Source organism: Chrysochloris asiatica, unplaced genomic scaffold, assembly GCF_000296735.1.
Source record: "Chrysochloris asiatica unplaced genomic scaffold, ChrAsi1.0 scaffold00026, whole genome shotgun sequence".
In the NCBI taxonomy this organism is placed as follows: domain Eukaryota; kingdom Metazoa; phylum Chordata; class Mammalia; order Afrosoricida; family Chrysochloridae; genus Chrysochloris; species Chrysochloris asiatica.
In genome coordinates, this window is record NW_006408544.1 from 14650286 (window position 1) to 14663387 (window position 13102).

Below are 13102 nucleotides of genomic sequence, written 5' to 3' on the forward strand. Positions count from 1 at the left end.
TCTTTCCAGTTAAACAGCCTTGGAGTCTGGCGCATTAACCCACAGCACCACACCAGGACTCCTAATCTTGCTGCTCCAAGATCTCGCTGCCGCTCCAAGTAAGTATGGTAGAAGGATATAACTCTGGCACACAACTTTCCTGATTTTAAACAATTCAAAAATCATTTGATTCCATTCTTGGTCTGAATGAGTACAACTGTTTTGGAATTCCCATTCTTTGCAATGTTACCCATGGTTTGTTATGATCCACACATTGAATGGTTTTGATTAGTCAATAATGCAAAGTAAATGTCTTTCTAGTATTTTCTGCTTTCAGCAGATCCATCTGACGTCAGCAATGGTATCCTTCATTCCACATCCATTCCTGAATTTGGCTTCAAATTCTACCAGCTCCTTAGCAATGTACTGCTGCAACTGTTTTTGAATTATCTTCAGTAAAACTGTGCTTGCAAGTAATATTAATATTATCCAGTGATTGTTACAGTCTGTTTAGGTCACCCTTCTTTGGAATGGGTACAAATATGGATCTCTTCCAATTAGTTGGCCAGGTAGCAGTTTTCCAAAGCTTGTGGCTTCAGGACATCAGTTTCTTGAAAATTTTCAATTTGTACTACATCAGTTCCTGGAGCCTTTTTTGTCAATATTATCCTTGCAGTTTGAACTTCTTCCTTCAATACCATTAGTTCTTGATCATATGCTACTTCTTAAACGGCTGGTTGACACAGACCTATTCTTCTCGGTAAAGTGACTCTGCATATTCCACCTTCTTTGGATGTTTCCTGCATCATTCAATATTTTGCCCATGTTGCTGTTTCTGTGTGCTACTGAGTTGCTTCCAACTCATAGCAACTCTGTATCAGGTTTCTGAGGGTGACTGCTAGGTTTAAAGTGTCAACTTTGCAGTTAGCAGTCCAGTACCTATCTGATAGTGCCACATTTTGTCAACAGAATCCTTTCAATATTACAATCGAGGTTTTACTTTTTTCTTTAGTTCTTTCAGTTTAAAAAATGCTGAGCTTGTTCTTCTTTTTTGGTTTTCTGACTCCTGGTCTTTGCACATTTCATTTTAATACTTTACTCTTTTTGAGCTGCCTTTGACATTTCCTGGTCAGCTTTTTTACTTCATCATTTCTTCCAGTTACTTAAACTTCTCTATATTTAAGAACAAATTTCAGAATCTCTTTTGAAATCCATTTTGGTCTTTTCTATTGCTGTCTTTTTAACGTCCTTTTGCTTTCTTCATATATGATGGTGTCATTCCACAACTCCTCTGGACTTTGGTCACTAGTATTTAATGCATCAAATCTGTTCTTCAGATGATCTCTAAGATGGTATGATATATTCAAGGTTATATTTTGGCTCTCAAGAACTTGCTTTAATTTACTTCAACTTCAGCCTGAACTTGCATATGAACAACAGATGGTCTGTTCCACAGTCGACTACTGGTATTGTTTTGGTTGGTGATATTGAGCTCAGGCCTCTCTCTACCCTCAGATGTAGTGAATTTGATTCCTGTGTATTCCATTTGGTGAGGCCCAGGTGTATACTAGCTACTTATGTTGCCAAATAAAGTATGTTGCAGTGAAGACGGTGTTGGGCTTATAAAATTCTATCATGTAATCTCCGGGACTGTTTGTATTCTCTAGGCCATATTTTCCAACTACTTATCTTTCCTTTTTGATTCCAGCCTTTGCATTCCAATCAATAGTAATAATCAATTCATCTTGATTACATGTTTGATAAATTTCAGATTAAAGAAGTTAGCAGAACTCTTCACTTTCTTTATCATTGACTTTAGTAGTTGGTATGTAAATTTGTATAATAGTCACATTAACTGGTCTTCCTTGAAAACATGGATATTATCCTATCAGAGGCAGCATTGTGATTCAAGAAAGAACTTGAAATGCTCTTTGGAGAATGAATGTGACACCATTCCTCTTGAATTTGTCATTCTTGGCATAGTAAACCATATGACTGCCTGATTCAAAATGGCCAATATCAGTCCATTTTCATTTACCATTGCCTAGGATATTAATCTTTATTTATTACATTTCATTTTTTGAAAACTTCTAATTTTCCTAGAATCATACTTTGTATATTCCAAATTCTAATTAATAATGATGTATGTATGCAGCTATTGCTTATTTTGAGTTGTGCCTCATCAGTAAATGAAGGTTTCAAAAACTTTGTTCTATCAATAACATTCAGGTCACCTTTACTTTTGAGGAGGCAGATCTTGTATTTAGAGTGCCTTCCAACCTGAGGGGCTCATCTTCCAGTACTATATTAAACCATGTTCCACTAGTTTTCAGTGGCTAACCTTTCAGAAGTGGTCCACCTGTACTTCTTAGTTTGCCTTAGTCTGGAAGCTCTGCTGAAACCCATCCACCTGCTAGAATTTAAAATACCAGCGGCACAGCTTCCAGCATCAATGCAACTTGCAAGCCACCAAAGTACGACAAACATGAAAACATACGAAAGAGGGACCTACATGAAAATCCAAGTGAGAGAAACTGTGAACCCACACTTGAACAGAAGCAGTAGGAATGGACTGAAGGGGCAGGCTTAAAATATACTTTAGTGGAACTAAAAGAAATTGGTGGTCACTTATATTTGGGGATGAAAACAATCGAAGAGGCAAAAATGACACCAATGTTTCTAGTATGGGTGACTGACAGGGTAGACAGGGAAGTGTAATGAGGAAGTATATTGAAATCAGTTTTCAGACAGAAAGAATTTGAGGCAACTTTAGGGCAGTCTAGACATTCTAGGACACATTGGCTGGAACAATGGGCTCACACATAACAACTGTGAAGAGGGCACTGGACTAAGTTGTGTTTTGTTCTGTTGTACCCAGGGTTGCTATCAGATGGAATTGACTCAACAGCACCAAACAATGACAACAACAACTAGGATATCCAGGTTAAAAAATATCCAGTAGGCAGCTGAAAAACAAAGAGCTCAGGAGGTCTAGAAAACATTTACATTTGAAAATAATCATCATATAAATCACAGCTGAGGCAATAAGAATGACTACGATCATTCAGTTAAAAAATAGAGGGAGAAAAGTGATAGGAGTTTACAGAAGAAAGAAGAGAAAGCAGTAGAAGAGACAGAGAGATGACTGTCAAAGAGCTGAAGGTGGATTGAAAGAGAGGGAACCATCAAAGCAAGGTCTGAGATAATTTCTAGAATGGTGGTAGGTGGCTCAATGAAGATAAGAACTGAAAATAGTTTTAGCAGGATAATGATTAAAGATAAGACAGCTGTGACATTATGGAAAACGACTCCAAAAAACAAAAACAACCCCTGAATTTATAGTCAAAAGACCTGGTGTTGAATACTCTGTTCTTTTCTTGTCTGACCTTGGGCAAATGCCTAACTGTACAAAGTAACTAATACATGCCCACAGAGGTTGCTGTGAATATCAAAGGAGATTACACAGAATAGTATCTTGCTGAAACTATTAACTGATTTTAATAGTTAAATTCAATACACATGGTAAGAAGGAGTCATTGTAGTGAGTTAAGTAAAATGAAGATGAAATAAAATAACCTAATATAGGTCAATCTGTTAAGAAGCTTGACGAAATCTGTATTTTTTAGAACGACAGGATTTGAACATGTTTTATGAATGAAGAAAATGAATCAACAGAGAAGGAAAAGCTAACAATGCAAGGGAGGGAAGGAATACGTACAGAGGCAATGTTATGGGAGAAGCTATTCTGGGTATTATTCAAGGAATAAATGAACCCTAGTAGCAGAGAAATTTCTTAACTAACAAGTTAAAGCAACAGATTGGGTGTTGTTATAAAAATATCCTATAATGAATAGTCAAAAAGGAAAGTTTCTTAAAAATCTCAGTGTTTCAAAGAGTTCCACATTCCTTACTGTTGCTAAGTGCAATGGAGTTGATTCAGACTCACAGAGACTCTAAAGGGTTTTCAAGGAGTGGCTGGGGGGTTTGAACCGCTGAGCTTGTGGCTCAAATTGACCTTGCAATCCATGCATTATCCTGCAGGCCACACTAGTGGCCTTTACTGTTGTTGTTGTTGTTAAGTGCCGTCAAGTCGATTCCGACCCATAGCGACCCTGTACAGGGTTTCCAAGGGTGTAAATCTTTATGGGAGTAGAAAGCCTCATCTTTCTCCCGCAGAGAGGCTGGTACTTTTGAACCGCTGACCTTAAGATTAAGGTTTGCAGCCCGATTTGTAACCACTATGCTACCAGAGCTCCTTTAGTGGCCTTTACTAGCGGACATCAAAGCAGATTCTGGTTCATAGTGATCTTATACCCACTGCCATGGAGTTGATTCTGACTCACAGTAGACTATGAACCAAATCAAACTCTCTGACACATAATGACCCTACTGTTCAGAGTCAAGTCTGTTGCAACTCATAGCAACCCTAGATGGGGTTTCCAAGGAGTGACTGGTGAGTTTGGACTAATGACCTTATAGTTACCAATCTAGTGCATATCCTACAATGCCAACACCAGGACTCCAGTGACAAAATAAAACTGCCCCATAGGATTTATAAGTCTGTAATCTTTACAGAAGTTGACTACAACATCGTTCACCCATGAAGCAGCTGGGGGGTTTGAACCACCAACCTTTTGGTTAACAGCTGAACATTTCATCACTGTGCTATCAGAACTCCTTATTAGGTTCCTTAGTGACTAAAATAAATAGCTTTTGCTTGGACTGCTGATGGTATCACTAAACAGGTGAGGAAAAGAGTTTTCTGGGGAAGATGATAGTTTGTACATATTGAATGAACCTGAGCTGGGAAATTCAGATGGAGATGTTCAGAAGGCAACTAGATTACTTGTCTACCTCATTCCAAGACACCTTCTGAATCTGGAATGAACCTCTTCTGAATCAGGAATGAATACCGTCAATGAATAGTTTCAGCTTTTTTTTTTGTATTATATTTAGCAAAATGTTACTTTCATGCAACAGTATTGATAGTGTCCTATCATTTCTGCACTCTGTTTGCTCACGTCTCTTTGGATGGGTACAAATATGGCATCTCTTCCAGTCAGTTAGCAGTATCATGTTTTGGTACTCATGGACTTAACGTTAATTTTCTTAAGCTTCAGCTTGAATTTGCATATAAGCACATATGAGCACACAACAACAATCCTCATGAAAGAAAAATGATATTCAAGTCCTAGTCCTAGAATATACATATATATTCAAGTCCTAGAGTGAAATATTTCAAGCAGTGAGACTCAGTATCATTTTTCTTTCATGAGGATTGTTGTGTGCTGTTGAGTTGATTCCGACTCACGGACACCCAGTACAAGGTTTCCAAATAGTGACTACTGGGTTTGAACCACTGACCTTATGATTAGCAGTCTAGTGTTTATCCTAAAGCGTATACAAGGACCCATTCAAGAGAACTGTTGTTATTAAGTACCATCGAATAAGTGCCAAAATCACAGCAACCTTATACAGGGTTTCTGTGGTTTTAACTCTTCAAGGGAGCAGAAAGTCTCATCCTTCTCCTGTGAAGCAACTAGTGAGGTCAAACTTTGCACCTTAAGGTTTGCAGTACAGTCCTTATTGTATGGCGCCACAACGCTCCATTCATTGTAATCCTATATAGGGTTTCCAAGGAGCAACTGTCAGGTGTGAACTGCCGACCTTACAGTTTACAGTCCAGCGTTTATCCTACGAAGTCACAAGAGGAGTCCTCATATGCACTGCTGTTGTTATTAAGTGCTGATGATTCAGTTCCAACTCACAGTGACCCAGTATAGGGTTTTCAAAGAGCAGCTGCTAAGTTTGAACCTCTCATCTTGTGATTCAATCCAACCTTGCAGTCTAGTGCTACATCCCACAGCACTACACTAGGAGTCCAGACAAGAGGATTGTTGTTATTGTCGTTAAGTATTGTCAAGTCTGTTATGACGCAGAGCGACCCTGTAATAGGCTCTATAAGGAGTAGCTGGTGAGCTTGAACCACCGACCTTGCAGTTCAAACCGACTTTGAAGTCCAGCACATTAACCCACAGAGCCACACCAGGACACAACATGAGGATAAGGAGTGAAAATTATAACAAAAAAAATAACAAAAATGGTGTGGGATCTTTAAAGCAACAATTTTAGAGGCTCAAGAAACCAGTACAGTAGTATTTGTAGCAGGGTAAAACACTTCTCTGTGGATTTCTAAAATATGTTAAAAACAAAAATGTCAAATTATCTATTTCACGAAATGATCATAGGATAGGACTTCAATTAATTATGCATGCCTGTGTCTTTTTCACATACTTAAATGATATGAAGAATGGCTGAAGATATCCTTTGGCAGCTTTCTTAATTAAGTGCCCAAAACACGCAGTCTGTTTAAATAAAAGTGTGTAAAAATAGAATGAAAAGAGCTTTTACTGGAATATCCCAAATTGTCAAGTATTTTTATCATTCTTTATTCTGAAAAATGCTGCAAGTAAAGGTTTTCTATACTATTTATCATGCTTGTTGCATAAACTTTTAAAATCATGGCAATGAGTTTCCCAGCTAAACAGTAGTAGTTCAAATGTTGTTGTTAAGTGCCACTGAGTAGGTTCCGACCCATAACAACCCTGTATAGTGTTTCCAAGGAGCAGCTGGTGATCTTGAACTGCTAAGCTTGCGGTTCATACTGACTTTGCAATCCAGCACATTAATCCACAGCGCCACACCAGAAGTTCAGTTCAATTAATACTTTTAAAGTAAATTGTAGATCTCTGTATGTTAGAATAAATTGTAATATCCATATTTTCTTTCCCATGTCATTATAATGAAGTTCAGAATTGGGCACAGAAGTGCAATTCATAGCCAGGAATCAGAATTAATATACTGCCTTTTAACACAGTTTAGGTCCTCACAGACACATTACACACAGAAACATGTGCAATCATATCTGCTCCTCTCTGCTGCTACAGAACCATTTGTTCACTGCTAAAACTGCGTTTAATATATTATGCCATCATTATTAGTTTAGTTCATTGATTTATAATCCTTACTTGATTCTGAGCACTTGATTTAATCACGTTTGTTACCTAGCATCAAAAATAACACATGGTACATAGTTAAAGAACCTTCAGGATCAATCTTAATAAATACATCCAACTACATAGTCAACAACAAAGAAAGTCTCTGTTAATTTAACAGTTCTAAGTAAAACTCATTTCCACTAATCCACCTGAATTCTGTCTGTTTCAACATGAAACTAACAAGAAGAAGCATATTAGCAATAATTTTGCATGGAAAGTTTCTGCCTTCAAGACTTTTACTGAGACTTTTTCAAGCTACATTTACTTATCTATTCATTGCTGTGGCAGATGAAAAAGAATAGAACTTATCTATTCATTGCTGTGGCAGATGAAAAAGAATAGAACTTATCTATTCATTGCTGTGGCAGATGAAAAAGAATAGAACTTATCTATTCATTGCTGTGGCAGATGAAAAAGAATAGAACTTACCTATTCATTGCTGTGGCAGATGAAAAAGAATGAAGAGCTGGCAAACAGGCTTACCTCCTCAGACTGCTCCCTAGTCTGTGCAGGTGAAGATCTTCTTCCCACTGTAAGTCGGTGGCAGGGATATGAGAGGCCAGATTCAGCAAGACACATCTGCAAAACAAGGATTCCATCATTTGCGAATAAATTGAGGCCACATTTCACAAAAGGATTTTACTTTTCAGTTATTTTATTTCTGAAGTCTGGTTAGAAAGTTTATTGTAGTAACCGGGGCTTTGAAACTTTAACAAAAAGATTTTGAAACTTTGAAATTCTTCTATAGGGGACGTTATGGTAGCCACGTTTAATATTTGTTAGACAATAGACAGGGCTCAGGAAACTATCTTTGCACATTTAATTAAAATACTTGACTTTGTCTTTTCAAGTTGCCCTTTGAAATGTTATTTTTAGCTCTTTTATCTCCTGGTAAAAGAAAAGCAGAAGGAAAAAAGTAACAAAAAAATTCAAGATTCAACTTACAATATTGAAGGATTCTATGGATAAAATATTGAATGTTGCAGAAAGCATCAAAAGAAGATGGAAGAAATAAACAAAGTCACTATACCAAAAAGAAATGGCTGATGTCTAACCATTTCAAGAGGCAGAATATGATTAAGAGACAACAGTATGGAAAAGAAGTCCAAGGTGCACTAAAGGCACTGATAAAGAACAAGGCTCTGGGAATTGATGGAATACAAATAGAAATATTTCAACAAAATGAAGCAGCAATGGAGGCACTATCTCATCTATGCCAAGAAATTTGGAAGACAGCTACCTGGTCAACCGATTAGAAGTGATCCATATTTGTGCCCATTCCAAAGAGAAGTGACCAAACAGAATGCAGAAATCATAGAACAATATCATTAGTATCACATACAAGTAAAATTTTGCTAAAGATATTTTTAAATGGCTGCAAAAGTAAATTGATAGGTTCAAGTCAGAGGCTCAAGTCAGATTCAGATGAGGGCATGGAATAAGGGATATCATTGTTTACATCAGATACATCTTCACTGAACACAGAGAATATTAAAAAGATGTTTACTTATGCTTTATTGACCATACAAAGGCAAGCTGTGGATAACATTGAAAAGAATGGGTATTTCAGAACACTTAAATATGTTCATGAGACACCTGTTTGTTTCTTTGGAAACAGAGAGGAAGGATTAGTAGAAGCAGTCATTTGAACAGTACAAGGGGACACTGAATAGTTTAAAATCAGAAAAGGTTATGTGCCAGTTTTACCATAACTATTCAATCTGTATGGTGAGCAAATAATCGGGGAAGCTGTATTATATGAAGAAGAACATGGCATCCGGATTGGAGAAAGACTCATTAGCAACCAGCGATACACATATAATACAATTTTGCTTGCTGAAAGCAAAGAGGACTTAAAATATTTACTGATGAATATCATAGACCACATAATTCAGTATGGGTTATACCTTAATGTTAAGAAAACAAATATTCTTACCTGGACCAATAAATAACATCAAGATAAATGGAGAAAAAGACTGAAGCTGTCAAACACTTCATTTGGTTTGGATCAACCATCAACACTTACAGAAGCAGCAGTCAAGAAATCAAAGGACATACTGCATTAGGCAAGTCTGCTGCACAAGACCTCTTTAAAGTATTTAAGAACGAAGATGTCAGCTTGAGAACTAACGTGCATCTGACCCAAACCATGGTATAGTCGATAGCTTCATATACATGTGAAAGTTGGACAATGACTAAGGAAGACTACATAATTGAAGGAAACATTTGAGTTATGGTGTTGGAGAAGAACATTAAAACTAACATGGACTACCAGAAGAATAAACCAATCTGTGTTGGAAGAAGTATAGCCAGAATGCTTCTTAGAAGCCAGACTGGTGAGACTTAGTCTCTCATACTTTGAGCATATTATTAGGAGTGACCAGTCCCTGGAGAACAACATCATGCTTGGTAAAGTGGAGGGGCAGTGAAAAGAGGAAGACCTCCAACAAGATGGATCGGCACAATAGCAATAGCAATGACTCAAGGGCAACAGGAAGCAGTGTTTCATTCTGCTGCGCATAGGGTTGCTATGAGTCTGAGGCGACTTGATAGCACCTAACAGCAGCATTCAAGGTTATAAAATGAGGCCTGATGGTACTAAGGGTGAAGCTGGAGTTTCAAACTGCCTATTATTCCAAGGGAGAAAGATAAGACTGTCTGCTCTTCTAAAGATTAAAGTCTCAGAAAACATATATGGGGTGATCCTTGGAACCAACTCTATCGCAACAGGGTTTTTTGGGTTTTTTTTGGTCTTCTATTCAAGGTGATGGATGCCTGGTGTGGCACTGTAGGATAAGCACTGTATGGCAAATCACAAGGTGGCAGTTCAAACTCACCATCTGCTCCTGGTCACTATGAATCAGAATAGACTCAATGGCACATAACGACATTCAAGTTTACAGTGGGTCAAATATTAAGTAATAGATTTAGAACTTTAAATTTAGGCAAATCTGAGCTAATGTTGAGTTTTATGAGTATCAACTGATTTCTTCTCAAGAAATCTAATTCCTGAAAGGTACATTTAAAAATGTTACATGCTTCAGAATTAGTGTATCTTTTAATATCTATTTAAGAAAATTCACCACTCATTTGTCAGTTTGTCACACTGTGGTGGATTGTGGGTTGCTGTGGTGCTGGAAGCTACGTCACCCAGGGTTGACAAGTTTCAGAAAAACTTCCAGGTTACGACAGTCTAGGAAAAAAGAAAGGCACACTAATTTGGAATGTTTAGCCAATGAAAGCCTTATGAATAACTGTGGAGCATTGTTAGATATAGTGCTAGAAGATGAGCCTCTCAAGTTGGAAGGCACTCAAAATATGACTGGGGAAGAGCTGCCTCCTCAAAGTAGAGTTGCTCATCATTACACAAATGGCTGCCTTACAAGCTTTTATAAGGGTGTTTAATGTCAGAATGTGGGGAGTAAGACAGAAAACAAATGAGTAATTTCCCTCCTTTCTGGTAATGACGGGGATAAGATTTTACTTGTTTTCAGTTCTAATGGAATTTGTTACAACCGTAAATGTAGAAGAGATCCAACTAAAAGGGGTTGCAGTAAATGTGTCATCTCAGGCACATGGGGACCCTAGGACCATCAAGAGATGGTGGTGGAAGGGATGGCATAGAGAGACAGAACAGCAGTGGACTATAGGCCCATGGTCTGAGAAAAGCAGTGTGCCTGTGGACAGGAGGCTGGCTTGCAGAGTGTGCTCTTTGGACACTTAAACACAAATATATTTACAATGTGGTACTTGTACACCAAAATAAAAAGTAATAGAGGTAAATACTATTGGCTAAGGGTGCACGGAGGATATTGTAATCATTACAATGATCTACTGAATGTAAAAATTGTGATCTGTCCTGTAAGCCTTCATGCACTCAATACACAATAAAAGCTTTAAAAATAAATAAATAAATAAAGCTGCAAAGTCATTCTAGGGAAGAAATAACCCTGTGCTGTCCCAAATTGTCAACACTTGCCATATAAGACTGTATGAATTTTAAAAAGTTAACATGAATGAACCCCAGGCAAGATAGACCCCAAAAGAAAATCACCAATACATATCATAATCAAACTCTCCAAACTCAAAGACAAGGAGAGAATCCTGAAAGCAGCTAGGGAAAAGAGAAGTGTTACCTACATAGGCAAGCCAATACGACTAAACTCAGATTTCTCCTCAGAAATCATGCGGGTAAGAAGGAAATGGGAGACATACAAAAATTCTTAAAGAAAAAACTGCCAATCAAGAATTATTTACCCAGCAAATCAACATTATGGTGAAATCAGAACAATCCATGATAAACAGAGACGAAGGGGCTTTGTAAAAGCCAAGCCAACACTTCAAAACATACTAAAGGAAGTTATTTGGACTGGAAACCAACAAGAGCAGACAACAACCAGAGACTGACATATGTGGCTACACCATACTTGTTGAGATATGGAAGAGTTCAGAGCAGAACAAAACTACAAGAATGAAATCAGAAGGCCTGGGAGGTTAGTCGATGATCAAAACAACTACAATGCAAAAGAAGGGAAAAATATAAGAGAGAAATTCAGGGATGAAATCAGGTAGATTTCAAGATAAAACAGACTGTTTTAAAGGGAGGGAAAATTTAATAGAATATAAGCTAGTCTCAAAGAAACTTAATACCTCACAACATAACAGTAAAAGGAAAATTCATGGAAACATTAAAACTATGAATAAATTGACAAGAAAAAGCACACACACACAAAATGAACTCAGCACAGGAAAGCATGCAGAACAAAGAAGCCAGCAGCACCACACACAAAAAAACCCCCAAAACATGACAGCAATTAATTCACACCTAATAGACTTGATGGCACTTAAAAACAACAACAAATTGGTAATTACACTGAATGTCAATGGATTAAATGCACCAGTCAAGAGACAGAGTGGCAGAATGGATAAAAAACAAAACAGGATCCTTCAACATGCTGTCTATAAGAGACATACTTTGTATACAAAGAAAAAATAGATTAAAATTAAAGGATTAAAAAAGTATTTGAAGCTAATTGCAATACAAAACAAGTAGGAGTATCGATACTAATCTCTAATAAAATAAACTATAAGGCAAAAACCAGCATAAGAGACAAAGGAGGACATTATCTCATGATTAAAGGGTCAATTGAACAAAAGGACAGAACCATAATAAATATCTATGCTCCAATGAAAGAACCCCAAAATACATAAAGCAAACTCTAACAGAACTGAAGAAATAGAAAATCTACAATAATAATTTTAATATACTGGTTTTGAAAAGGGACAGAACAACCAGAAAGAAACTCAACAAAAACAAAGAGGAACTAAACAACATAACCTCATAGATTTGGACATAGCATTCAATGTCCACTAACAGCATAATACATGTTCTTTTCCAGTGCACATGGAACATTTTCCAGAATAGACTGTATATTAGAACACAAAGCAAGTCTCTAGATATATTTTAAAACATCAAAATATTGCAAAGCAACTTCTCAGATCACAGTGCTATAAAATCAGAAATCAACAATAGGAAGAGATCAAGGAAATAATGTCAAATACATGGAAACTGAGTAACAACCTGCTTTAAAGCTACTGGGTAGAAGAACAAATAAAAGATGAAATTTAAAAATTACTAGAAACAAATGAGAATGAAAACACAATATACCAAAACCTTTAGGACATAGCAAAAGCAGTGCTGAGAGGACAATTTATAGCAATAAATGTACACATCCAAAAAGAAGAATCAAAACCAACACATTAATGCAACATCTTCAAAAATTAGAAAAAAAAACAGCAAAGTAAACTTACAGTCACCAGAAGAAAAGAAATTATAAAGATTATAACAGAAAGAAATTAGATAGAAAACAGAAAAACTATAGAAAGAATTAACAAGACAAGAAGCTGGTTCTTTGAATGGGTTATCAAAAGAAAAGAGGGAGACAAAAATAACATGCATAAGAAATCACATGGGTGATTTCACAACAGAAGCAATGGAAATAAAAAGGATTATAACAGAATACTATGAAGAGTTATATTCCAACAAATTTGAAATCTAGCAAAGA

The 13102-nt window shown here is 36.8% G+C and overlaps 1 protein-coding gene and 1 pseudogene across 1 annotated transcript in view; one reads left to right on the forward strand and one right to left on the reverse strand.

Annotated features, from left to right (window-relative positions):
* The window catches only part of FAF1 (Fas (TNFRSF6) associated factor 1), a 665112-nt gene that overhangs the window by 245166 nt on the left and 406844 nt on the right, over positions 1–13102 (reverse strand). The window contains exon 9 of the mRNA XM_006839751.1: positions 7521–7616. Coding sequence (XP_006839814.1) covers positions 7521–7616 — 96 coding nt within the window. The remainder of the gene's footprint in view (positions 1–7520; positions 7617–13102) is intronic.
* The window catches only part of LOC102838044, a 39596-nt pseudogene continuing 37716 nt past the window's right edge, over positions 11223–13102 (forward strand).